Source organism: Monodon monoceros, unplaced genomic scaffold (assembly GCF_005190385.1).
Source record: "Monodon monoceros isolate NGI ecotype Baffin Bay Population unplaced genomic scaffold, NGI_Narwhal_1 Super_Scaffold_21, whole genome shotgun sequence".
Taxonomy (NCBI): domain Eukaryota; kingdom Metazoa; phylum Chordata; class Mammalia; order Artiodactyla; family Monodontidae; genus Monodon; species Monodon monoceros.
The window spans coordinates 71,309,123-71,336,873 of NW_021703778.1; the positions used below are offsets into that span (position 1 = coordinate 71,309,123).

The 27,751-nt window shown below is 50.4% G+C and overlaps 1 protein-coding gene across 2 annotated transcripts in view; it reads left to right on the forward strand.

Annotated features, from left to right (window-relative positions):
- The window catches only part of CORO2B (coronin 2B), a 139,802-nt gene that overhangs the window by 99,984 nt on the left and 12,067 nt on the right, over positions 1-27,751 (forward strand). For both annotated transcript variants that reach the window (XM_029238734.1, XM_029238733.1), the window contains exons 3-5: positions 12,617-12,733; positions 25,259-25,408; positions 26,310-26,474. In XM_029238734.1, coding sequence (XP_029094567.1) covers positions 12,617-12,733; positions 25,259-25,408; positions 26,310-26,474 — 432 coding nt within the window. The remainder of the gene's footprint in view (positions 1-12,616; positions 12,734-25,258; positions 25,409-26,309; positions 26,475-27,751) is intronic.

Here is a 27,751-nt window from a genome sequence, read left to right on the forward strand (position 1 = left end):
CTGTACAGGGGACCTGATTAGGTCCACAGTTTATGGCATCATTAATTCATTCAAGAAAAATTTACTGAGAGCCTGCCATCAGTCAGGCATGATTCCAGATGCTGGGGTTATAGCAGAGAACTAGACCAAGCACCACACCTCATGTAGCTTACATTCTAATTCAAAAGTCACACAGACTGAAGCTTGAATCCTGGCCTTGCACTGTGTTAATTGATTTCACTGAGTTTCAGTTTCTTCATCTGTAAAATGGACACAATGATATGTACTTCATACAGTTATCATGGTAAATAATTGAAGTAACACTTGGTTTCAGGCCTGACATGTAGAAGACCCTCAGTGAATGATTGCCATTATTATCATAAATGGTGGGTTATGGGGAGAAAGGCTTGTGAAAGCAAAGGAAAAGGGAAATCACAAGATGTGGAGAAGTCAGATGAGACATTTTAGCAGGAGCAGGAGTCAGGGTGCCTCTGGAAAGATGATTAAGGTTTGCAGAGGCCCAGAGGCCCAGGTCCTTCCAAGGATGGGTGTCGTGAGGAAGGTGGTGAGGCTCTCGTTCGACAGTTTGGGGACCATGTTTTCCCAATCCAAGGGTTAGGACACACATGATCTGGCAAAGAAGTTCTGTATTTCTTCTATATGTGAGAAGCAGTCTGAGAAAAAAACGTGGTCATCAAAATATTGGGATTTAGGGAGATTTCAGTATTTTATAAGGACCTGAGACACAGCATTTAAAATTGAGAAGTATGACCCCAATAGAGTTGAGCAAACTGGCTGCTAAGGTTGAGAGAGGGTGGGGAACAGGGTGTGTGGGTCCCTCAAAGGCCAAGCAGACGAGCTAGATCTGATGAGGTAGGGATAAGGGCGCTGACCGAGTCAAGATCCCTGACTAGCCACAGAAGTCGCCCCTGGCCTTTCTGAGCAGAAGGGGATTTGGGGCCTTCACAGATTCAAGGAGCTGGGGCCAGTGGAGAATCGGACTTGGAACACAGGTGAGCACCAAGGCAGCTCCTGGGGCCCTAGAGGAAGTTAAATCAGTCCTTGGCCATCCCGGATGGAAGGTCTGATTGGCCAAGCCAGGCTACGTGTCCCTCCTTGGCCAGCAGAGGACCCCGGGTAGGAGGAGCCCCATTTCAGCTCTCACAATGGGAGGTAAGGCACTGCATCCCATCAGTACAGCACACAGTGGGAGAGTTCCCCCAAATCAGGAAGGGGGCTTGGATACCCAACTGCCAAAATTCCTACAAATGGTTCCAACCATGGAAGGTTCTGGAGGAGTTGGGTAATGCAAGTGATCATTATGGAGCGCCAAAGTCACACTGGGGTTTGGGAAGAGGCAAGCACGAAGGAGAGCAGTTGGGAGAGTGCTGAAGTGCCTCCGCGGGGCGTGAGCATGGTGGGCCTGGAGAAGAAGGGGCAAATGTGTAGGCATTTCTGAGGGTTAATTTATCAGAGACCTCTGGGAATCAACTCTGAATGCAGAGAGGTACCGCGATATCAGAGGCTTAGCAAACAGCTGTCAGAGCTCTAGGGGGTCACGTGGCCCTAGGCAGACATTCAGACTTCATCTCATTTCCCACTCTGATCACCAAGGATGGCGGGGCTCAGGAGGGATGCAGTGGCAGTGAGCTATTAGCAATGCCTGCTGTAGAGCCTGAAGCCTGAGGGGTGGCAAGTGTACCCTGTGTTTGTTCTCGCTAGCCCTCCAGAATGTCTCCACTTTTCAGAGGGAGAAACTGAGACACAGAGACTTGTCCCAGGCCACCCAGCCAGTGAGCGGCAGAGCTGAGATGAGCCCAGGTCCCCTGGCTCCCGGGCTGCTGACCTGTCCACTGGGAACAGAGCTTTAGTGATGCTCCCCGAATTCCAGGTGGGCTGGCCGAAAATAATGGCCCCAAATGAGTTTCCTTTCATTCTGCAGGAGAAGTTAAGTATGTGAGGAGGTTGCAGGAAGGGCTTCTGGCGGGAGAGTCCACCTTTCTCTCCTTTTCCCTGGGCCAGATGGGCAAATGGAAATAGGGATTTTTATCCTCTTGACTCTGTGGCAGGGGAGAAGGGCAGGGCTGGTGTTGACAGCCTGGAGATGGTGCGAGCCCTCTTTCGCTTTTGCTTCTCTGCCACAGCCAGAAATCTGCTTTTCTACCCATTGTAAAAGAAAAACTATGGCTTCCCCCACAATTTTCATAGATGCTGCTATGTATTTTTTGCCAATTCTTTCACATTTCCAACAGCTATGGATTTTGGCTCGCTCCCCTCCTTCCCCACTGTGGGACACTGGGACATGATGGGGTGACTTGGGTGTGAGGGGCTCTCCTTCTCTCTGTGGTCCCCAGCCCCATTATACTTAGGCCCATGGGGTAGAGTCCAGACTCCTTCATGAGACCAGCAAGTTCCTGAACCCTCTGATCTGGGCCTTTCTCTGTGGCCTTTCTACTTATTTGGCTTTCCCAAATATTCCTCAGCCTTTGCAGGGGCTGGTCCTTCTGGGTCCTAAGCATTCCCCACGCCGTCCCTGGCTGTGTGCTATCAATCCTTCGGGCCTTCCACACCTCCTCTGGGAAGGCTTTCTGGATTTCAGAACCTCAAGTACTTGCCCCTCTCCTGTGCTCTGGCATTTCCCCCACCAAAGCACAGCCCACCCTACACTTTGTCCAGCTCTTTGTCTGTCTCCCCTGTGAGCAGCCAGGGCTAGAAATCCACACCTCCAGGACACCCCATCAAAAACCACCCCCTATGCAGATTCATCAGGCACACTGAGTTTGGAATTTTCTTATTTTCTTCATGTGTTTTAGCACAGAGTTTTATAAGAAGGGGCCAGTAATCAGGAAACCACAGGGGCCAGCATGAGCTCTGAGGTCCCAGGCAGGCCTCTCCCCAACACACACACACACACACACACTCTCTCTCTCTCTCTCTCTCTCTCTCTCTCTCTCTCTCTCTCTCTCTGTCACTCATGCATCCACTGTTCCTCTACTTCTTCCTATCCCAGCCCCAAGGAGTCTGTTATCTCTTCTGCTGGGCTCTGCAACAGGACACTGCCCAGGACCAAGGACAAAGGTGGCCCCATCACTCTTCTTCCTGGAGCCTGGGAAAACCGAGTTCATCTCCAAGTGCTCAGATACCAGGAGAAACAGAATTCCTTACATCTCTTCCCCAAACAAACTCCCCCTCCCCCGCCCCTGGGGACCTACTCCCACACTCTCCCCCAGTACATACGCACGCACACACGCACATACACACTAGGGATTTCGACTGGAAAAACCAGCAAACCCTTTCCAGCTTGAAAAACACAAAGATAAAAAGACTGAGGGGGAGAATCAAAACAGGAAGTCATGAAGTTGGGAGGCTTCCTGAGGTCTCGCCGTGAACTTCTGTCTGACTGGGTGACTGACTTTAGAGCATCACAGCCTGTGCTGCACCTGCTGCCGTTTGACTGTGAACCTACCCCGAAGCTCAGCCCCACATCTAGAATTTCTCAAGGTCAGAAGAGCAGGATCCAGAATTATCTCCCGGCATGAGGAAGGTAGAGGGATGTGTCTGTTCCCTGGGTGATATTTTCTGGGTGAGGAAAATGGACGTGCACAAGAAGGGAAGGGAGTCTGGTCTCAGGGAACAGCGTGAGTAGAGACCCAGAGGTAGGAAACAGGGTGACAGTCATTCACCCAGCTTGAGTTCTTGCTATGAGCTGGCATTGAAGGATGCTCTGAAGATGCCTGGGCCAAGGTCACAGTCTTCGAGGTGCTCACAGCCTGGTGGCAGGGATGAACCAGGAACCAAAGGTCATCTAGGCGGCGGGAGCATTGGAGGCTAGGGGTGTGTGTATAGTCATGTGTGTGTCGTGCAGTGGGGTGAGCTGTTATGTCAAAGCGGGGTCAGGCTGGGACCACAGTAGCTCTGATGTCCCATAAGGAGTTTGGCTTTTAAAGTCAAGATAGTAGGGAGCCATTGAAAAGTTCAGAGTGGAATAGTTATTGCAGCAGAGCTGTACTCTAGAAGAATTAGGCAACATTATGTAAGATGGATTGGAGAGAATTGCAGAGGGCAGATGCTAGAGGCAAGGGGACAAATCAGTGGACCCACTTCAGAAATCCTGCAAGACAGTCCTGGGAGCTCAAGCATGAATAAAGCCCTCTACCCAAAATAGATCTCCTAGAGGACTGCCCAGGAGTCTGAAAACCCAGGAGAGTCCACTTCTGGGCCAAATGGCTTTCTCTAAAGGCTCCTGTGAACATGCACATAGATGACCCACAAGGAGAAATGGACTGACGCATTACACCCCCCAGTGTCCTCCTTAGAAGGCTCCCGTTTATTATATACATTATTTCAGATTAACGGGCTGAAGACAGCAGGCCGCTAAAGTGTGGGACATGAGCCCAGTAAGTTCTGATTGGGATGGAGGGAGGGAAGGAGTGCAGAGGCCTGGGCAGAAGTGGCGTGGAGAGAAGCTTGTATGGAGGGGGGCGGTGTATAAATGTGTGAGCGTGCGTGACTGTGTGTGCAGCTGTGTGGGGGACCGTCGCTGGCAGATTGGGCACACCCTGGGGTGACAGCAACCCACACCTTGGACGAAGGGCACCCAGTGTTTAGGAACATGAAACACCCCTCATCCCTGCTGAGATGCCACAGTGGTACTCAGAGTTCTGAAGCTGCACAAACTCGTTCTAGTGTCACTGCGACGTGAGGTGACTGGAAACTCAAGTCTCCTCGAGTCACCCCTTCCCTGGGCAGTAATAATTAGATAATGCATGTGTAAGCGCTTTGTGAAGTGTCAAGGGCTGTGAGCTGGAGGGTGAGGCCTGCTTCACACCCCAGAGGCTTGGACACAGGGGGCCTGACTTTGCCCAGAGTTTTGGAGAGAAGGACTACAGTACCCATTGTATAATAACTCTCTCATTTAATGTCACCTTCCATCCAGAAGAGAGAAGACGGCAGGCAGCCTACCTGGATGGTCTGGGATGCGTGGGGCAGCACGTGGAAGAGGGAGTGTGATGACGGAGGCAGAGGGGTGGGGATCCCCAAACATCTGTCACGCGGAAGCTTGGGGTGCCACCATTAGCTCACCCATCTCCTGTGTCAGGGTTATCCATTGCCCTGGGGCTTCCTTTAAATTGTACAGCACCTGCCGTGACCGTTTATCTTCCTATTCGCTTTATCTGGGCGTGCATTAAACACGCAATACTGTTTTTTGATTTCTCACCCCACCCCCTGCACCTACATCGAGTAACACTGACGGTCTCTGCCCCTGTCCTAGAATGAATGAGCGCAGGTGCTTCCCTGAGGCCCCAGCAGAATATGGAGCCTCTAGGGTAGTGGTTCCCAAACTTCACTGCCCAATGGAATCACTTGGAAATCTTAAAAAAAAAAAATACTGATGCCTGGCTGCCCACTCCCAGACACTGTGATTAAATTGATATGGGGTACCCATCGGGGCCCTGGGGTTTTTTAAACTTCCCAGGTGATTCTAAAACAAAAGCAAAGTTTGAGGGCTTCCCTGGTGGCACACTGGTTGAGAGTCCGCCTGCCGATGCAGGGGACGCGGGTTCGTGCCCCGGGCCGGGAGGATCCCACATGCCACCTAGCGGCTGGGCCCGTGAACCATGGCCGTTGAGCCTGCGCGTCCGGAGCCTGTGCTCTGCAACGGGAGAGGCCACAACAGTGAGAGGACCGCGTACCACAAAAAAAAAAAAAAAAGCAAAGTTTGGGAATCACTAGGGGGACGGGGGAGACGGAGTGGGGGAAGTGCGGGTCTTCAGGAGCAAGTATAAGGTCTTCACAACTGAGTTGCCTGCCAGCCCCTTCCGAGAACCTTATGAGAAATTCTGAGGCCCTACTTCTGATGTATGACTTTTCCCCCTAATTTATCAAGTCTCTACATTCTGAAATAGGAGGGCAGCATAGCCGGACAACAGCCAGTGCAAACTGCAACTCCTCCTGGCCCAGCTGCATCACCTTTGGCAAATCATGGCCCAGAGCTTGGTTTTCTCATCCAGAAAATGGATTGTTACAGGAGGGTTGTAAGGATTTACTAAAACTTTTTTTAAATTTTTATTTTATATTGGAGCATAGTTGATTAACACTGTTGTGTTAGTTTCAGATGAACAGCAAAGTGATTCAGTTATACATATACACGTATCTATTCTTTTTCAAATTCTTTTCCCATTTAGGTTATTACAGAATATTGAGCAGAGTTCCCTGTGCTATACAGTAGGTCCTTGCTGGATTTAATGAAACTTTGTTTCAGACTTAAATACAATGATGTATACAAATTGCTGAGCACAAGGCACTTTTTTTTTTTTTTTTTTTTGCAGTATGCGGGCCTCTCAGTGTTGTGGCCTCTTCCGTTGTGGAGCACAGGCTCCGGACACACAGGCTCAGCGGCCATGGTTCACGGGCCCAGCCGCTCCACGGCACGTGGGATCTTCCCAGATGGGGGCATGAACCCGTGTCCCCTGCATCGGCAGGCGGACTGTCAACCACTGCGCCACCAGGGAAGCCCCACAAGGCACTTTTGAAGCACTTGTCAAATGGTCCTTTATCACCCTCGTCTTTTTTGTTATCATTAGTATTTCCATCCCGTGACCTGGTGTGCATCCCTAACTTCTGTCCTGGTATGCCAGAAGCAAGGCCCTCCAGTTGCAGGTGTGCCTGGCTTCATACAGTAAAAAGGGCAGCCACGAAGAAGCAGAGAGGGCATTAGCCCAGGGTCTAGGAATCTGGGAAGCCCAGAGAGGCCAAGGGCCATGTTCAAGATCATTCAGCTGGTGAGGTGAATTGGGACTGGGCCTAGAAACCCTACCTCTTGCTAAGTCTGTTCTTTCTGCCTCACTACACTGATATCCCAGGTAAGAAAACATTTTGCTTCTGTGCACAGAATTCAGCTTTGCAGCCATGGGAAATTGTAGGAAGCTGAAGCTGTCGTGCAGGTTGTTTTGAAAATATCTCGTCCTCAGTCAGTTCAATGGGTTCAGATAAAGCCTGGACTGAGGCCCAGGGCACGCGCCGTTCCCCTGGCAGCCTGCTGGGTGAGCCACACCTACCAACCCGCCAAGGCAGGGCCTGGCCTGCCCTGCCCACACGCACGCCACACACACGCACTCTAAAACCTATTTTCAATTAGTTGTATAATTTTATTCAGTTTCAAGGATCTTATTTTCCCCTAAACTGTCTGCATCGTAATAAGGGAGTGAAGAAGCCTATATAAGCAGAGACATCTGTGTTCCACAGAAGCTTCTGGAACATAAATCTGGTCGACCCCAGTCTGCATCTCATTTCTTTAAGATCTGTTTGACCAAAACCGGAGAGGAATAGTTTTCAATCAAAACTGTGGTGATCATCTCCCACCTGGGGTACCAAAAACAAAAACAAAATAAAAAACTATGGTGAGTGTGTATGTGTGTGTTTTAAATAACATCTATATCTTTAATAGAAATTGTAAATGTTCATTGGGGAAGAATTAGAAACCACTGATATCCAACTAGCCAGAGATTGCCACTCTTAATTTTTTTTTAATTATTATTATTATTATTTTTTGGTTGCACCAGGTCTTAGTTGTGGCAGGCAGGCTCCCCAGTTGTGGCATGCGAACTCCCAGTTGCAGCATGCATGCGGGACACAGTTCCCCCACCAGGAATCAAATCTGGGCCCCCTGCGTTGGGAGCACGGAGTCTCAACCACTGCGCCACCAGGGAAGTCCTGCCACTATTAACTTTTGATGTATTTTTCTTTTAATAGCTAAGGATCATTTTGCATATATAACTTGATTCTGACTATTTCACTTACCATTAGAGCTTGAGTAATTCCCATGCCATTAAATATTTTTTGAAAATATGATTTAAATTACCTCATAATATTCCATTATATTGGTGTCCTATAATTCATTTTGGCAATGCCACATTGTTGAGCATTTATTATTGTTCCCTATTATAAATAACATGGCACTGAGTGTCTTCGTATGCTTCCCTGTTGACTGGGATAAATTCCCAAAGTGGGGTTATTGTTCAAAGGCTATGAACCTTTTAAAAGTCTTTGAGACCCTGTCAAATGGATCTGTGGGAAAGTTGCCATGCTTCTCACTCCCCTGCACCCTGTTGAGAGGTCATGTCCCAGCACCCCTCAACTCTGTCTTTGGCAGCTCAGCTGTGTTTGACATGCAGCCTGATCCCCAGCACTGGGCTCCTCCTTGAGAAGACTTGGGGTACATAACAGCTGCCACCCAACATTTGACATTGAAAATCTGTCCCAGCGAAGGGGGATTGGATTTGTCCTCTGAGGCCTCCAGGATAAGGCCCATCCTAACAGCATGAAGATCTCCCTAATGATTATAGATGCTGTGTAACAGGCATCCCGACCCCACCCCATGCAGCAAGGACTCTGCCCCAGCTCTGTTGAGACTCAAGCTCTCTTTGAGGTTCAAACACCAGATGGCAGGTTAGACCCCAGGACCACTGAGAAGCCTCCCACTGGGACAGTTCTGTGAGCTGACCATCTCAACAGTGATTCTAAAGTTATAAAACAGTGCAAAACCTTGACTCTGCTCCTGAGAAACTCTTTACACATCTGTTTTCTCAGATGTAAGGTGGGGCTGTTACGAGGATTAAATTTGATGATATCTGTAAATCAATATAAATTTGATTGTATTAATATATTAATAATAGCTACTAGTGCTAGCTTGAGCCCAAGTATGAGAAGGCAGTATTGGGTAGCAGTTAAGAACCAGATTCGGATTTGGTCTGTAGTCACACCCCTATCCAGAAAGTATAACAGAAAACAGAGGCATTTGGAGGGTCTGGGGAGAGGATTGTTCACATTTATTTAAATTCAGAAAAAAATAATTTCAGAACAAGCTTCCTTTAGAACACCTATACATGCACTTTATTGGTTTGTTCTTTAATTTTTATGTCTATCAGAGTAATAATTGTGCAGAGTTCATGAAGTCTAATAGTACTGCAAGGCCTATAGCACTACAAGGGAGGTGCTGGGGTTGGCTTATACCAACTCATGAGAGCTTACTGTTAAATTTTTAGGAGTTTTGCAGCCCAGTTTTTAAACACGACCATTATTAAAAATTAAATTATGCAACTTTCAATTAAATGAATGATGTTAAAAACAGAGGTACTAATGTTAAAAACTTATTCCTTACTAACTGTTTTACTACTATCTGGTGAGCTACTGTGAGTCTCTTTTAACTCTACTTTTGGTGATATCACCTTGGTAGCTTGAAGTTAGGCATAGTGGGCACTTGCCACTGAAATTGGCAAATGTTCCAAACCATGGCCTTTTTTTTTCCTGGAAAACCGGTTGTTAAACATTTACCATCACACCAGGGCCTGTACCCTCGATCCCTATCCTACTTTGCTACACCCCTCATTTCCCACTCCCTAAAGGTAGCTGCTTCCAATGTTTTGAGCTGTGTCTTTTTGTACTTCTCCTTGTATTTCTTAGTTACAGGCTTTCACGGCTATGTCTGGTTTTTTAAATCTTAGACATTGTCTATTGACTTCCTATTATGGAAGATGGGGATCTGGCTCTCTACCAGCTCTGTCTCCCCTCTTAACTGTACACACACACAATTTTCCTACCTCTGCCTTGCCAGTATATTATAGCACAACTCGTGTTTAAATAAATATTCAGGATTTACGTTATTACCATGATGTAAACATTGTACCCAAGTCATTATCACTATGATTGTATTAGCTTTCTTATACAGCTCTTTTCCTGGAGTTAATAATTGCATTTTAAAAGTTGCATGATTTCTCTGTAAAACTGTGGCTTTCATACTTTTCTTCTTAGCAATGAAACTTGTCTTTCAAACAAAATTTTGGGAATTTCTTGGCAGTCTAGTTGTTAGGACTCAGCACTTTCACTGCCATGGGCCCAGGTTCAATCCCTGGTCAGGAAACTAAGATCAAACAAAGCTGCAAAGAAAAAAAATTTTTTATATGAACTCTGCTCTATAAAATGGGAAAATCAAAGCTGCCAGGTTGAAAGGAGGTCCCTCCCCTTGAGCCATTTCCCATGGCTGCAAACAGTATGATTCAGTGATGAAAATCATCGTCACACACCCCTTTGGGGAAGGCATTCACAGAGGTCCACCTGGAAGGATACGTTACGTCGGGACCATCCGCTACTAATTCCCTTCCTGGTGCAGGGCCCTGACCTCTCGCCATTCTGAATACATTGCAGTGATGTGGCTTCACCTGTCCCTCCAGGACATCACCTGCAGGCTGCTGGCCAGAAGCTGCTGCTAGCTGATGGCCACCTATTGACTGATGCAGATCTGCCTGGTTGCCGAAAGCTTAATGCAGACAGCTTTACTCAGGGACCACTCAGGGCAGCCTTTGGGACCAGATACAAGGAGAGGAGGCTCTGTCAGAGAGCAAGTGAGCTGTGGAAGCAGACAATGCAGGGCCTGTCTGCCTGTGGACGTCAGAGCTGGAGAGAGGGGAGCTGGCTAGCAATAAGCAGGATTCAGCTCAGCTTTGAGGGTTATACCTGTGTGGGAATCCTAGCTTTGCTTTCAGCTGGGTAACCTTGGGCAAGTGGCTTAACCTTTCTGGGCCTTAATTTCCTCGTGCCTAATTCCCAGGGTTTTGTGAGAGTTAAAGAAGCTGCTGTGTAACCCTAATAAATCCCAGGGCCACATGTGGCTCGGTCTCTGCTCAGAGTCTCAACTAAAGAAACATAGTCCAACGGCCTAAAAGTCATTGGAAAAGATATTCCAATTCGAATTGCATCCCTCATGGAATGTCAGAGGGGATCCCATTCTTAACTGAGAGCAATACACCCCCAATCCTTTTCCTCCATTCTCTGATTTCCCCCAGTGTACAGTGTCAGTGAAGTTCTTCTAAGTACAACCTCCAAGGCCTTTTGCCTCTCTCTTTCTCTACCTCATTCCTCACCCTCCATACCACTGCCATTTTCTCTAGGTTTTTTTTTTTTTCCTCTACGCACCTTGCCACTGCGGTGTCACAAAAAATCAAATGATACGGAGATGAGCTGATAGATATACAGGCAAGAAGTGGCTGGGGAAGAGGTTATGGCAGAATGCACACTCTGAAAGAACTCTTGCCCATCACACTGGTGAAGTAGTGATATAAGGCACGTGTAGCAGGGGCTTGGCAAAAACTGGTTGTCTTCCTCCTTATTCAGTTGAGGAACCTAAAGGACGGTGAGGTTTGCCTCAGGTGCCTCTGACCACCTAACCACTGTTAGCAGATGGGCAGTGACTGGAAAAACCCTCCCTATTTCCTCCACACCCCAAAAAGCTAATATTAAAAAGACCTGGGAATGGAGACACAGCCTCTGCCTGCAATTTCCCCTCCCTTCCCTGCCGCCTTTATAGACAACTAAGCATGGAACTACCCCTCACCCCCACACCCTTTGTTCCATCTTTTGTGGACTTCATCCCCCCTGCAGGATGTCTTTCAAGTCATGTACTGAGCACCCACTGTGTGCCAGGCTTGTAAGGAGCTGGAGATTCAGAGACAAGGAAGCCTATCCTCAGTTGCTCATAGACAGATAGAAACAGACTGCAATTCTGCATGATGGTGCCTGTAATAGAGGGAAGCACAGAATGCCCTGAGCTCACAGAGGAGTTCTTAATCCATTGAGGGATCAGGGGAGACTTCCTGGAGGAAGTGTCGTCTAACCTGTATGATAATAACTAGTATCGTATATTGCGCATTCACTATGATGACAACCTCCACACTAAGTACTTTGCTAAGCACATTAGCTCATTTGATCTTCACAGTACTAGTGAGGAACCTCTCTCATGACAGCTGCACTCTCAAGCTTTCCAGCTGATTTTGTATCCATGTGTCTGAAAATAAAGTTGCTGAAGCCTTAAAAAAAAAAAGAAAGAAAGAAAGAAAGAAAAAGAAATGAGGAAACTGAGGCTCATTGACTTTCCAAAGGCCACCGGGCTAAAAAGTGGCAGAGCTGTGATTCAAGCACAGGCCTGTGTGGCTCCAAAGACTATGCTTTCAGCCACAGGGCACTGGGTACAGGTGTTTTAAGATGCACACTGAACAAGCATGCCACATCTGGGAATGGCACCGCTCACATCCCAGGCAGGATAACATATGAGAGCGTATGGGTGGACCCCGAGATTCAGGCCTCTCCACTCATTCCCGGAGCAGCAAGAAAGAGCCTCCTCTTGATCCAAACCTGGCTGTGTCACCCGCCCTGAGAGGCAGCGGGGAGTACAGGCACATGGCCCAGTAACTGCCAGGGCTGCTGCCCACCAGGCTTTGGTCGTTCAGGTGGATAGTTACATCTTAACTTTAAACATTTTTACTTGAGGAAGGGGCACCTTTCTCTAAGTTGCACACAGGTGTCGTGTGGACACGCACGGCCCCACCCACCACCCTGCTGTGGGACCCTCCCCATGACCATTCGGTGTTGGGAGGCTGCAGCCACAGAGCAGTATGGCTCAGCCGGATGCAGGGACCCAAAGACATTAGTGGGCCCTCAAGGACCTTCTCGTCCAGTATAGAAGCCCAGGATAAAGGCTCTTCTTTCAAGTCACCCCAGGTTCATCAAACTAATTCCCTTTTCTCTCTCTCTCTCTGTCTCACTCTCTGTCTCTCTCTCTGTCTCTCTGTCTCTCTCTCTGCAGACGGGCAGGATTGAACCCAACTACCCCAAGGTCTGTGGTCACCAGGGCAACGTGCTGGACATCAAGTGGAACCCCTTCATCGACAACATCATTGCCTCGTGCTCGGAGGACACGTCGGTGAGCAGGAGGGGTGCTCCGTGGGGAGGGTGGGTGCATGGGGGCACCTCCCTGCTTCTTCTTGGATGTCTTCCTCCCTAAATGCCCTCCTTCTCCCTTCTTTGCCCTTCCTCTGTTCTCTTGGTCATCCTTCCAGCTAGCCCCAGGATGGGGAGTTAGGAAGAGGACAGAGGGAGTGAATCCATGGACTATTTGTACCTTTAGCATGTTTTCATTTGGAGGTGTTGACTTTGTAGGTGAGAATCAGAAAAAAAAAAAGATTAAGTGTGTGATTTGGCACTCATCTGTAGTCTCAAAAGGAGAAGGATAGGAAGAATACTATGGACAAGGAGGAAGGGGGAAGAGGGAAGAAGTGGATGAGCCATGAGGAAAAGAGGCCCTGTTCTTGCAGGCTGGGCAAGTGTACCATCTAGTTTTGTCCTCTGTGAGCCACGGTTTTAGGGGAGGACACTGGTCTGAGGATTGTCATGACTTATCCAGGGACCCAAAATGGTGGCCCAGGATTTGAACATCATGTGTTCCACCACTTAGTGGGGAGAGAGAAGAAACAGGAGAAGGGGAATGAAGAGGAGGGAACAGAGAGGCGATGGAGGGAAAGGGAAGAGGGAACAGGTGGGAAGGATGAGATACAGGGAAGAAAGGTGGCAGAGAGTTTGGAGAGGGGAGTTGAAGAATCCAGGGAGAGTAAAATGTGAAGCCGCTGTCTGGCCACCCTTTCCCCGGGCTCTGCTGACTTTCATACGTGGAGGTAGAGTCAGGTGTTGGCAGCAGGCTCCGTGTTTCTGGAGAGGGGCCCCATGCCTTTCCTCAATTGCCCTTAAGCAATGTCAACACCCCAGCCTGGAAGCAAGAGGGGATTTCAGAGCCTCAGCTGAGCTGGTGAGGAGGGGCTGCTCCAGCCCCTGGTGTTCCCGGGTGAAGGAAGAACAGGCCACAAGCATCTCTCTAGTACCCACTGGCATAGCCCGGGTGCAGGTCGTAGATTCCCAGGATATTGGAACTAGAAGGAACTTTGGAGCTCATGTCTCCTGTCTTTCCAGACCAGCCTGAGAGCTCCTGAGGGTAGAGGCCATGGCCTTTTTGGTTCTGAATCCCAGGCATCCAGCACAGAGCCTAGTACATGGTAAATACATAGTAGGTATTCAATGGAATGGATGGATGGATGGATGGATGGATGGATGGATGGATGGATGGATGGATGGAGAGATGGCTAGATGAGTGACTAGATGAATGGATTTTTGGATGGATGACTACATTGATGGATAGAAGACTGAATGGATGGATAATGGATAGATAGTTGAATGGAAGGAGGAAGGATGGTTGGATGAATAGATGACTGGATGAAGGTGAATGGGTAGATGGATAGAATGGAAAGATAAATGAATGCATGAGAGAATGATATAGCCCAACTAATGAATGAGATTCACAGTAAATAGTCTCCATTGGTTAATAAATTAGGGGCTATGGAGGAGGTCAGCTGGTACAGTACCTAATAAAAGGGAGTGCTGGGGAGGGGCTAAGGGAATGGGCTTGACCCACTCCTGAAGGTCAAAGCCCTGAGTCAACCCAAGAGGATTCCTGAGAGCAGCAGCATCAAGGGCAGGGCCCATGTGAGCAGGGAGGGCAAGAACTTGTGATGGGCACGACCCATCAGGTTTGGCTACTTTCTTCAACAAGACGGAGACAGTGACCAGGGGTCAGAGAACCGACAGGCCAGAGGATGAGCACAGGTGATGGAGCCCAGGACAAGTGAGGAAACCCAGAGGGCAACGAGGACACTGGTCGCTTCCTGGGCTGAGAAGGAGGCAGCTGGAGTTGGTGGGGGCTGGAGAGCTCAGTGGTCAGTATAGGTTAGGACTGGGCTCAGTGGGAGAGAGGGCACTTGGAGGTGCTGTCCATTGTTCTCTCCTGGGTGCAGGGAGTCCAAGGAGTATCAGCGACCACAGCCCGCTCCGTCCCTGCCTGTGCTGAAGTGTTGAGCCACTGTCACTAGTCATTGAAGAGCAAACACCCCTGAAACTCAGGGCTGCCTTACACTGACTTTTCCAGCCACTCTGGGCTGGACACTCTATGTGCCATTAGCCCTCATTGACACCATGTGCGACAGGCATTGCCACCCCAAGCTGAGGGCTGGGGTCAGGTCACAGAACTAGAGAGGAGAGGAGGACTGCTGGCCCCAGAGCCCACGCTCTTCCTGATCTATGAAGTCTTGTGATGACACGAATACAGAGAGTCCGTGTTGGAAGCCTCAGGCCCCTCCCGGTGTCTCGTATTTCACCGGGGAGCCAGCTGGGAAGGAGAAGGGCAGTGTCCATCTGGGTGTGGGGGGACAGGTTAGGCTGGGCTCTCAGAGTTGCTGGCTGTCCTGGCTCCACCTCAGGTCTGAACTTCCTGAATCAGGGCGAGGGTGGGAGGGGTCACTCGCCCTGATGGCCCTGCCGGGTTCTAGCTCAGTACCTTATTTCACCTGAGTCAGGCGCCGCGTCCTCCAGGACCCAAGCTAATAAACCAGACGCCCATGCTGTGTGCTCAAGAAAAGCATAGGGCCCGGCCCTGACTGCACGAGCCAAGCAGCTCTCTTCAGCTTCACACACATTGGACCACAGTGTGCCTGCCTAGGATGCTGGCTTCAATGACAGCTTGACTGTGGACTCTGCTGGACCTGGAATTGAATCTCAGCTTCACCATTTACTAGCTGGGTGACCAAGGGCATGTTATGTACCCTCTCTGAGCCTCAGTGTTGCTCCTCTTTTTATAGCAATAATACTGGTACGTCCCTGAGGCAGTTGCTATGAGGATGGGAGGTCTGTGCCTAGCACTGTGCCTGCTGGTCTCAGGATACAGAGTGAAGTCGTTGCATCCACACAAGGTCTAACAGAGCACTGTGTGCACAGGGAGGAGAGAGGAATTACTTTTGGCCGAGGTACAGGCAGGGTAGAGGGGGTTAGAGGGCTGAATAGACCCTGGAGAAGCAGGACTTTGACAGCAGAGAAAATGTTCTAGGAGGCCCAGGGAAAGGACATAGGCAAAGGCCTGGAGGGAGTATGTCTCTGTCCACTTGGGCTGCTATAACTAAGTACCACAGACTGAGTGGCTTTTAAACAACAGAAATGTATTGCTCATGGTTCTGGAGGCTGGAAGTCTGAGATCAGTGTACACCATGGTCGGGTAAGGGCTCTCTTCTCATTGTGTCCTCATATAGTGGAGGGGGTGGAGCTCTGTGGGGGTGTCTTTTATAAGGTCACTAATCCCATTCATGAGGGCCCCACCCTCATGACCTATTGCCCACCCCCAAAGGCCCCACCTCCTAATACCATCAGCTTTGGGGGTTAGGATTTCAACATATGAATTTGGGCGCAAGACAAACATTCTGACGATAGCAGAGTTCATATGGTGTGCTTGGGAGACGGGGTCATCTGGTGTGGCTGGGGTCCTGGGGTGGTGACCAGGGAGGGGAATGGGCAGGAGGGGTGGCTGCAAAGGGAGGTTGGGAGCAGAGAGAGAAGGCTTGGGACACCAGGGTGAGCAGCTGAACTTTGAAGTGAGACTTGTGCTTCTCAAGCCATCCGAACATGAGCCAGGACACCACGTATGCAGTGTGGAGACACTGCACGCTCTGGGGGTCAGGGAAGGGGCTGGGGGGTGGTCACAGGGGCTCTGTGGAGGAAGTGGAGCCCAGGCACGCTGGGCAAATGCTGGAATATGGCTCAGCAGAGAGAAGGGGAGCACCCAAGAGAAGGGTATGGCTCGGGTACATGTCGGTGTAAAGAGAAAGGACACCGGGCTTAGGGGCACAGGGAGAGAGAGGATGGCCCAGAGCCACTGATCCAGAGAGAAGGGGATGACGTCACAGGTCAGCGAGGATCTAAGCTCTTGCTCTGGGTGCCAGTCCAGCTGCCTAGAAGCAGCCGCTCACAAACCCTCGCTTTGCCCCTCAGGTCTCCACCCCTCCCCAGCCTCAGGGCCAAGGATCTTGGCATTGGAGTCAGCACCCCCTGACACCCCGAGGCTGGAACCATGCCCCTCCTGGAGAAGGGCACACTGAGGGCCCAGGGGAAGCCCCTGCCCAAGGTCACACAGGGAGTCACATCCCAGACAGGGCTGGAACCCAGGTCTCCTGACTCCCAGCCAGCACCCTGAGCACCTACTCACAGCCCTAGTTTTAAGTGAGGAAACTGAGGCTCAGAGTCTGGAAGGGCTGACAGTTCAGATCCATCCAACACTCAGTGTTTCGATCTCAGCGTGCTCTCTGTGCAAAGCCCTTGTGGAGCACCGAGAGCACATGGAGCCGGGCATTCTCACCCAGGTCCTGGGAGGGGAGCTGTAAAGGCAGAGGACCAGCGGCCCCCAAGGTGGGGCGAGGAGGCCAGTCAGCGCTGCCAGGACCACTCTGACTGACCTTCCCGCCTCTGCCAAAGCCCCCTCCACGGGCAGGCCTCCCTCGAGCCTCTGCAGACCACACGGTCAACTTACTGCACCTCAGACGTGACACCCAGAACCAAGGTTAAGAGGTCAGTCAGCACACCTACTGTGCGCCAGGCACTGTGATACACACCAGGGCTAGGGAGGGAATCAGACTGAAGGGGCCCAGAGAGATGCCGTTCGCAGCACGCCAGGCCCACGTATCCCAGCAGGCCCTGCACACCCACTGCCACCCTTCCCCCGCCCTCTACTTGTCTCACAACATTCAGAGGACACTGAAGGGATGGATCTAGCCAGCCCCCACCCCCTCCCAGCTCCTCTTCCATATCCCCATCCGTTGAAAAATGTCCAGTGATGTCCATCCCCCATGTCCCTCAGGATCAGCCTCCCCTCCCCCCAGCCTCCCCTCCCCGACAGCGTGAGGAGGTCCTCAGGAGTCTAACCCCATCCTTCCAGGGAGCCAACGGAACATACCCAAGCCCTTTCCCAAGGGGCTTCCATCCTGAGGGAGAGATGGGGGCTGTAACTCTCCCTGGCATCTGGCAGAATCCAGTTCTTTCCGCCGCTGGGTGATGTCACCTATTGTTGAAGGGCTGTGCTTTTTATAGCTTCTGCCGCAGCTAGGGAGGGCGGCTGGCAGGCGGTAGGGAAGGGCAGTATGGGTTTCCAAGCCTCGTGCTCCCAGCCCTTCTCCAGCAGCCACAGAGAGAGGTTTCTGACATCTCAGGGAGAGGAGAGAGTGATCCCAGAGGGAGGAGGAGGAGGGAGGCAGGCCCCTCTCCCAGGCTCAGCATCCTTCCTTTCCCTTCTATTCCTCTGCTTCTCCATCCAGCAGCTGCCCTCACCCCCCAGGTGATGCTCCTCCCCAAAGAACCTGGGGGTGGGCTGGGGCAGGATGAGAAGCCTGCTGGAAGCAGCCAGAAGCCACCCACCACCCTGCTCCTACACACACACACACACACACGCACACACGAGTTTGAGAACCAATACCTCTCTGAGGTGAAAGGGAGCAACACACTCCTTTTAGAGATGGAAGGACAGCAGCCCCGAGAGGCCTTACCAATGCACTTGGCAGCTGCAGAGACACTACCAGTGCACAGGTGTGGCTCAGTCGTTAGGCAGCCAGGCTCAGGAGGCCATAGCCTAGGTTCAAATCCTGGCCCTGCCACTTCCCGTGTCTGTGATCTTGAAATAGTCCTGCTATAAAATGGGGACCATATTGGGCTTATCATGAGAACAAAATGAATATAGTGTTTCTTGGCTACTAAAAACTCCATAACCATTGATGTGGGGACCAAAGAGTTTAGATAACCTGCCCCGGTGAGGGCTGGCCAGAGGGTTGGTAGAGAGAGACACAGTGCTCATTCCACTGTATCTCACTCTTTGCTTCTTGAGGCCCCAAATAGGCCCTTCCATCACTGGTTTCCAAAAAAAGACTAAGCTGAATGCTAAGCCTTAAAATGTAGGAAAGAAATCCCCACCAGGTCTGCCTTCCCATTCAGAACTAAAGGGGTGATTTGCCATCTATCTAGCTCGCCACCCGCCAGAGCAAGGGCTAGCCTGCTTCCTTACACGTGACTCATTGCTGAATCTGCTAATGGTCAGAAAGTTTCTGGGCTTCTCAGCTTCTTCCGCTGGTTTGTTCATTGAACAAGTATGTCTTAGGTGCCTATTATATTCCAGGCACTGTTCCTCACCCTAGAGATAGGGCAGTGAATTTAGAGACCCCACCCGTGTATGGAGGAGTTGACCATCAGTGGGAGGCCTTGAAGGTTGTCTGTGACCCAAATGGGGTAATTTTTAGATTCTTGAGGCCAGGGAGTGGCACCTCTTTTTTGGAACAGATGAGCAGAAAGACAGACCATGCCCTCTCCAGGCTGTCAGAGTCCATCCAGGGAAGAAGGAAGGGATTGGGCAGGGGCAGGGGTTCAGAAGAGAGAAACAGGGCAGTTTGCCTGATTCAAATCCTGAGTTTGAATCCCAGCTCCCCACTTCCTGGCTGTGCAACCTGGGCAAGTTTCCTAACCTCTCTGTGCCTCGTTTCCTTACCTGTGTAAGAATAGTCATTAATGATAATAGTAATAATAATAGGTAGCACATATCCTTTCATGTGTCCAGCCTCACATTTACCATTTCATTTAATCTGCTGGCAGGTACCTCACAAGACTCTCAGCAGTAGGTGCTCAATTGGGCTTCCTTCTGGGCCCTCAGGTGGCCTCTCTCACCTCCCTCTCTTAGGGGTGATTTGTTTCCCATGTTGGGAAACAGTTAAGTGGTCAGAAGATAACATTAAGGTAGACTTTGAGGTTCTACCTCTTGTTCGGGTGAGTGACGGTAAACTCAGTTTCTAGTAGTAAACAGAATAGTTGGCAAGAAATGAGGAGGTGGGAGTTCCAAGACCCTCTGGGTGAGACCCTCACGGTTTCTTTCTTCTCGCTGCAGAAGAGACATGAGAGTTGCTCTGATCTCAGCCCCAGGCAGTGTTTCTGTGGATTTGTTGGATGGAAATCCTAGGACCAATGGCAGTGTAATGTAGTACAGCTAAATTGGATGCCATCAGAGGGTAGTAACCATATCTTATACTTGCCTGTTCCTCCCCGCACTACTCCAAACGGGGTTGTTTTTGAAGTAAATACTAAGGAGTTGGAATCCATAGCTTTACCCAGCTACTTAGGACCACTGTGAACTCCAACTCCTTGTCTTAGCTCCTATACATCAGATACAGACAATAAGTAGCTTGTTTGCTGTAGCTGTGTAACAAGCAATTCCCCTAACCATAGCATTCTTTCCCTTAGAACAGTGTTGTCAGAGGGGCTGAGTAGGCCCTCACTAGGCCCTGGCCCTAAGTCACTAGCAGCCACAATCCTCAATGTATCAGAAAGCAGAGAGACCCAGCCAGACACCTTCCTAATCACATAATAATTTTAAAGAGGAAATGTATTTGCATTCCATAAAATGGAGACAGACTTCATACCACATTCATTGCCTACACAGGGGGCCACAAAGCACAGATGAAAAATAGAAATCACATCTAAAATCTGACCTATCTAAGACTTGTATATAATCCTTAATTAATACCAAGCACGCATTGTTAAGTATTACTAAGGGTGCTTAGTAATCTGCTTCGTAGGGTATATATCTAGTCTTCATAACAGCTGTAACGTAGGTGTAATTGTTCTTACAGTTGGCAAGACTGACGTTCAGAGAGGCTAATAAGTTGGCTGAGGTCTCACAGCCGATAAGGTCAGAGCCTGGATTCGAATGGAGCTTGTAAGGCCACAAAGCTCTCACTTCCTTGACCCAGCTGCTCCCTCACCCATGCACAGGGACACTTGGTTTTGCAGCTTTATAAACTGTCCCTTTCAGCCGCCTTGGCTTAGCCTTGTCTGCACGTGTCTGCTGTCAACCCCACAAGACTGTGAGCTACTTGAGACCAAGGACTGGCCCCCGGTGGCCAACGGTGTGACCGGGGCGGGGGAGGGGGGTAGGCATATTTCATTGGATTGATTGGAACTGAATTTAACTAAACAGGGCTCTGACCCAGGGACCTATGAAAGGGACAGTCCCAGGCACAGCTGGCTTGCTGGAGAAAGCGCTTTTACCAGTTCTCCCCTCCCCTTCCTTCCAGAAATCCCGTTTGGCAGACTCTATTTGGTTTCCTGTTGAATTGAAGTAACCTCTCTGAGAGCAACCTCTGAACAGATCTATAGCGCTCCTCCCACACCCATCCACTCTTTGTTCCCAGCAAATCCCTTGAATATTTAGGGACTGGAATTCCTTTTCCAGCTACTTAGGCCCACTGTGAACTGCAGCTCCTCCTCTGAGCTCCTGTCGTGCGTGCTGCCAACTGTTAGCTGTAGTGGTGGATCAAACGGAGCTAGTCTCTTCCCCCCCGGTGATAACATTCAATGATGTCAAAAGCAGAGAAGTTTGGAAGATTAATACTGTCTCAGTGTGCAGAAGAGAAAACTGGGGCCCAGGGAGAGAAGTGGCTGGAATCAAATGGAGTTATGAGGCAAGACGCCTCTCTCCTCTGTGGGACATTTTCCATTTGAGACCCAAGTCTAGCAGTTCTTGGTGAAAACAGCTCTTGGCTTCCCCCCTGCAGCCCTTCATTCCTCTGGACTTGGCGCCAGTCCGGGGGCTGAGCCTGGTCACAGACAGTGCCTGCCCTCTCCATCCGCTTGGCTTAGCCCCTCGGTTCCTAGGCAGAGCTGTCACGCCAACAAATCAGCTCCTATGGCTAGAAAGCCTCAGACTCACAAGGACCCTGAAGCTCAGTTTAGCTCAACCCACACACCTCTAAAAGGTACATGCCTCTCAATTCATCATCTGGATGAGGATCCTGAACCTCAGAGAGGTTAACTGTCTTGTCCAAGGTCATCCAGCTGGTCAATGGGATTAGAGCCTGAGTGGACCCGCCCTTCACAGCTTCCCCCGTGTCTCTCTACCTTACCCTGCACGTGATGCCATCCAGGGATGCCTCCATTAGCTGGCTCCTCGGGAATTAGGCTGTTCTGGAAAAAGGCTTCCTTCTGAGCCTCAGCCGGAGCAGGATTCCTTGGGACGTCGATAACCAGGGATGACACACATGGCCTCTGGCCCCCCCCTGCCCCACACCAGCCGGGCTGACCCTCCTGCGGCTTCTCTGCCCAGTGTGCCTGAACCCACACACGGGGTCATTTTTCTGTCTCATCCTTCCCCACATTCCCAGCCTGTCTTTTCAAATGTGGTTCACATCCCCTCTTCTAATAACACTGTGCCTCCTGACCCTCCCACCCCGTCACCCCCAAGACTGGATTCAGGGCCCCCAGCTCTGTGCTCCTGTAGGTTCTCTGCCATGTGCGCTCAGGAGCAGGCTATGGGGCAAGCTCAGCGCCCCTCCCAGTGCCTCATTGTCCCACGGCCTGGCTCATAAGAGGTGTGAGTGGAATGAATGAGACTCAACTTTCGGTTTCAAAGATTTTCTCAAAGGCCAGATTTTCTCCCCTTCCTAATCAACACTTACACACTGAATGACATGGGTTCGCGTGTGTATGTACTTGTCTGGCCATAGACAAGATCCTTTGCCCCCAAATGCCTCCACGCTGGCCTGCCTTTCTGCTCCTTCAAGTTTCGTCCTCTTGACCCTGAAAGCATCTCAGGCTTCCTGCTCAAGTGTAAACAAGGGTAGCCTATCAACACGGAAAAAGATGCCTGGTATTTCTAAGAATCAAAGACATGCAAATCCAAACAACAGGGAGATGGCATTTTTGATCTGATGGGCAGAAACCTGTTTTCGAAGGTATAGTTTTAGAGACATGGGTAAAGAAACACTCTCAGACTCTGCTGGTAAAAACTGGGACAGCTTTTTTTTTTTTAATTAAATTATTATTTTTTTTTTTTGGCTGCGTTGGGTCTTCATTGCTGCGTGCAGGCTTTCTCTAGTTGCAGTGAGCAGGCTTCTCATTGCGTGGTGGTTTCTCTTGTTGCAGAGCACAGGCTCTAGGCGCTCTAGCTGCATGGGCTCAGTAGTTGTGCGCACGGGCTTAGTTGCTCCGTGGCATGTGGGATCTTCCCGGACCAGGGCTCGAACCCGTGTCCCCTGCACTGGCAAGGGGATTCTTAACCACTGCGCCACCAGAGAAGTCCCTGGGACAGCTTTTGAGGACAATTTTATAGTAACTAAAAAAGCGAAACACTTCAAGGCATGTGTCCTACAGGAATACTCACAGCCATGCACAAACTTGTATGACAGGCCTGATCATCATAGAATGAATTGTAACAATGAAAAAAAATGGGCAGAGCCCAGGTGTCCATTAACAGAAGTTGATTAAATCCATCACGGCATGGCCACATAACAGCTGTCCCTCTGGCCACTTAAAAAGATAAGGTAGAGCCATGTGTAGTGGTGTGGAAAAATGCCCACTAGCACTAGTTACATGAGAAAAGCAAGTTGCAGAAGCACATGTATCATAGCATACCTTTGGGTAAAAAAGAAAGAAATGCGGAGGATGGGGGAGGTATTGTATGTATGATGTGTGTGTGTGTGTGTGTGTGTGTAACACAAGCATTAGTCTCCACTCTTCAAGGGTCACCTTCCTCTGGAACATTTGGGGACAAGAAGAATGAGTGTCTTATTGGTGACTACTGAGTCATCTACCTTGGTCTGCACTCCACCCTCCCTGCCATTTCCAGACGAGACCTCATCTCAGAAGACCCTTGCACAGGGCTGTCGGGGAAAGACCGTAGGGCATGCTGGGCCCCCTTTCCATCACCTCCCTCCCCCAGGCTCCTGCCACCATGCAGGCTTATGTGAGTGTTGGGCTTTCCTGGAGAGCTGGAGCAACCACAGGAGATGATTCAATGACGACAGGAAAACCTCAAACTGTCCCCTAATTATAAACTTTTTCTCAAGTATGTTTTTGAAACTGAGAATGGTACTCCTAAGGGCGACCCCTAATCCTTGACTGGACCTGGAGCCTCCCATGGTCTACATGTGCCGAGCTGGGTCTTCGGGGGAACATAACATGTGGGAAATACTCATTTCTACAGTCTGAGGGTAAAGCACCAAGAAGGGAAACCCACAAGGGAATTCCCTTAGAGGTATCCCCGGTTCCCAGCCTTGCTGCCCTGTCTTCGGGACTGCCTTTGGCTTTCTTTAGCATGTTTTTCCTCTTTATTCATAGCCTTCAGAATTATCGTCAAGTGGCTAATAGTCCATATTGCTGTGACATATTAAATTGTTGCCCTAATGTTGGTCACTTGGAGTATTTCTGAATTTTCTGTATTGCAATGAACATCTTCATGCGTGGAGATTTGGGCTTATTTTGAATGTTAAGAGTGAAATTACTAGATCAAGGAATATAATACAAATGTCTCTATGGTTCCTACTAAAGATTGCCGAATTGCTTCCAAAACAGAGTTTCTCTGATTTGTAATACCACCAACACCAACTGAATCTATAAGTTCCCGTATAATCTTGTCCATACTGGTTTTATTTTTTTCTTTCAGTTGGCTATTTTAGAAGATTATAAATGGTATCTCAAAGCTGTCTTCCCTGTTTTTCTCCTTACTGGCAAGGGTGGAGTTCAGATTTTCTAAACGTTTGTGTTAAAGGTGTCCTAAGCTATAGTCACATGTGCTTTTTCTTCTCCACCCAGTTAGATCATAATAAATAGCATTAATGATGATGATAACAATTATAACAAGAACTATAATTCCATAGGTCTTTAGAGCACTTTATAGTTTACAAACTCTTACAACCACTATCTTATTTTATTCTGCCAGTAGACCAGGCAAGGCAAAGACTCCCCCCGCCCCGCTCCATTTATAGATGAAACAGTTGAAACTTGCAGGGTGTGCTTGGCTTGAGAAACAGAAGCCTACCAGCGTTGATGTAAATAATCAGGGGGTTATTCAAAGATTGCAGAGAAATTGCTGTTTCTCTCTATCCAGGGCTGCGTGATTGCTTCTCTCTGCTTCTCTCCATGAGTTGCACCCTCCTCTCTCTTCTTTGCTTCTTTATCAGCACCCATAAGACTGATAATAGCTGCATCCAGGCTCTGCATCCTTCCGGCTCAGGCTCCAGCATCTCATCGGTCTCTGCCCCTCGGTTCATCATCTTTCAGGAGAGACTCTGGGCCTCCCAGTCTCCCAGATGGGTTTCCCTCTGCTCAGGTGTCCATCCCGGGTGGGGAACAGAGTGAGGGACAGGCCATGTGGTACAAACAGAGGCGCTGGGGCTGAAGGCACTATTACAAAGGTGTGGAAGGGAAGCAGAGATAGGCTTTGAATACAGCACTTGCTAAAAGCTGCTCCATGTGTGATCCTCTGGGCCTGGCTAGACAATAACAATCACGATATGCCAGTAAGCACAGTCGCCAAGGTCTGCAGAGACTAATTGGAGAAAACCCTCCCAAAGGCACAGAGGAGATGGTCTCTTTTCTCTCTAGCCACACCCTGCAACCTCCTCGCCCAGGCCTCAGTCGGGCTCTGCCCACCACCCTGGCCAGGAGATACCTTACTAGGCAGATCTCCGAAAGCCTGGTGTCTGAGGAAGAGGGCAGCAGGGGCTTCTCCTGGCCCTGCCCAGCCAGCCGAGGCCCTCCTTCCCCTCTGCAGGTGCGGATCTGGGAGATCCCCGAGGGCGGGCTGAAGCGGAACATGACGGAGGCTCTTCTGGAGCTGCATGGGCACAGCCGGCGCGTGGGGCTGGTCGAGTGGCACCCTACCACCAACAACATCCTGTTCAGTGCTGGCTACGACTACAAGGTGGGCAGCCGGTGGGCACTGTGGCCAGAGCCGACTCGGCGGGGAAGTGGAGGGAGAGAGAAAGGCACTTTGGGGGGCCTGTAGGGAGCACTGTTACTTTCCCGAGCCTGTTAACCAGTATTGTCACATCCATTCATTCGCTCATTCAACAACACAGCTGAGCATCTTCTGTGCGCCCGTCATTCCTGGGGTTCACAGAGGCTGGAGGCATCTTTTTTTTTTTTTTTTTTTGTGGTACGCGGGCCTCTCACTGTTGTGGCCTCTCCCGTTGCGGAGCACAGGCTCCGGACGCGCAGGCTCAGCGGCCATGGCTCACGGGCCCAGCCGCTCCGCGGCACGTGGGATCCTCCCGGGCCGGGGCACGAACCCGTGTCCCCTGCATTGGCAGGCGGACTCTCAACCACTGCGCCACCAGGGAAGCCCTGGAGGCATCTTTACTGCCTTCTCCGGCACTGATACATTGGAGAAGAATGCCCACTCCGTGCCCACACTCTCTGCCTGGCCACTTCTTAACCAAGAAGTGGCTGCTGCCCTCCTAGTAGGAAAAAGAAGCATCCAAAGCTGCTGGTGGGGAGAATGGAGCCCCAGCCCCTACCCCCAGGCGTGCCCTCAAAAGAGGTGTGCCAGCCAGTGGAACCTGGCCAGGAACACTCACCCTTCTTGCTAGAAGCAGAAACTGAGCCCAGGCTGGGGCTGGGATCTGCCCGAGGATAGTTGTGGATTTGTGTGACAGGGACACATCAGCCTTTGATATAGAACCCACCGACACCATCCCGCATCCCAGCACATCCAACCCCGCATGGGGCGTCTCTCCCAGGGCCATCGGGTGCAGACTGGGGACAGCCACCCCGTGCCAGCAGCAGCAGGGCTGAGCCCGCCTCCTGTGTATCCGCCCTCCCAGGTCCTCATCTGGAACCTGGACGTGGGCGAACCGGTGAAGATGATAGACTGCCACTCGGACGTGATCCTCTGCATGTCCTTCAACACTGACGGCAGCCTGCTTACCACCACGTGCAAGGACAAGAAACTGCGTGTGATCGAGCCCCGCTCCGGCCGCGTTCTGCAGGTGAAGCCCCACGTCTTTCTCGAGGGGAAGGAAAGGTATTGGGACCCAGGGCTCTGCTTTCAGCCGGCCCTGGAGGGAAAGGCTGTGCCAGCTCCCCTCTCCCGAGCACCTGGCCTGCACCTCTGGGGACCACCCCATCTGTTCTGGGCCCTTTTCCGCTCATAGGAGCCCTGCCTTGTTCTGGAAGAGGAGGGACCTTAGTAGCCTTCCCACAGACTCCACCCCTCTCCCCAGATGGGATTCTTCTGCCTGCTCTGGGAGCCAAACTGGTAACCCCCTTCAGCGCATGAATCCCTGGGTGTTGACCATCGTAGGCACAGGAGGAGGGGACTTTGGACTCACTGCCCAGCCACCTGCATGGGACGAGCCTGGAGAAAGTGGCTCGGGGTGTCAGTCCCAGGGACAGCTCCAAGAGGGGAGGTGGATGGTGAACTTAGCTCCAGTTTTGGTCTTTGACTCTGGGTCTTAACTCTGAGGAAGGGATTAGATGTCATTTGGGAGTAAGAAATTTACATTTCTTGAGCACCTACTGCGTGCCAGTCATGGAGCTAGATGGGATGGAAAATTTTGATGAAATCTGAGGTTTACCCCCTAACACAAGAAAGATTGGTGCGTGACCTGGTTGTGTTTATCTTGGAAAAAGCCAATATTGCAGGACCAGAATGTCATCTACTACTACTACTACAAACAATAATCACCATAGTTATTAGTGTCTTTAGTATTAGCCACCATTTACTCAGAGCTCATTGTGTGGCAGGCACTGTGCCAGGGGCTCCGCATCGTCCCTTCATTTAATCCTCTGAGGTGGGTACTGTTACTCTTCCCATTTCCCACATGGCAACGCTGCCCCTTGGAGAGGGGCTGACCTGATTCTCACAGTTACAGGGGGAGCTAGAATTCAAACCCGGACAGTTGGACCCCAGAGCCCATGCCAAGCAGAAAAGATGTAAAAGAGCAGAGACCCCAATCTCCTTCTCACAGATGTGGACACGTGCCCAGAGAGGGTGAGGGACTCCTCCAGGGTTACACTTTTTATGCAGAACTTGGAACTAAAATCCAGAGCGAGTGACGCCAGCCTGGGTCTCTGCACTGCTCCACCAGCCTCTGGTTCCTGCCTCACGCTGACTCATCCTGGCAAAGGGCCACCATGTGTTAGGAGGGAAAGGAGGTGTCATGAGTCCAGAGGCAGGAGAGAAGGCAGAGGATGGCCCAGTTAGAAGGATCCCCCGGTGAAGTGAGTCGCCCCGCAGTGAATCAGCATGAGTCCCCGGCCTCCT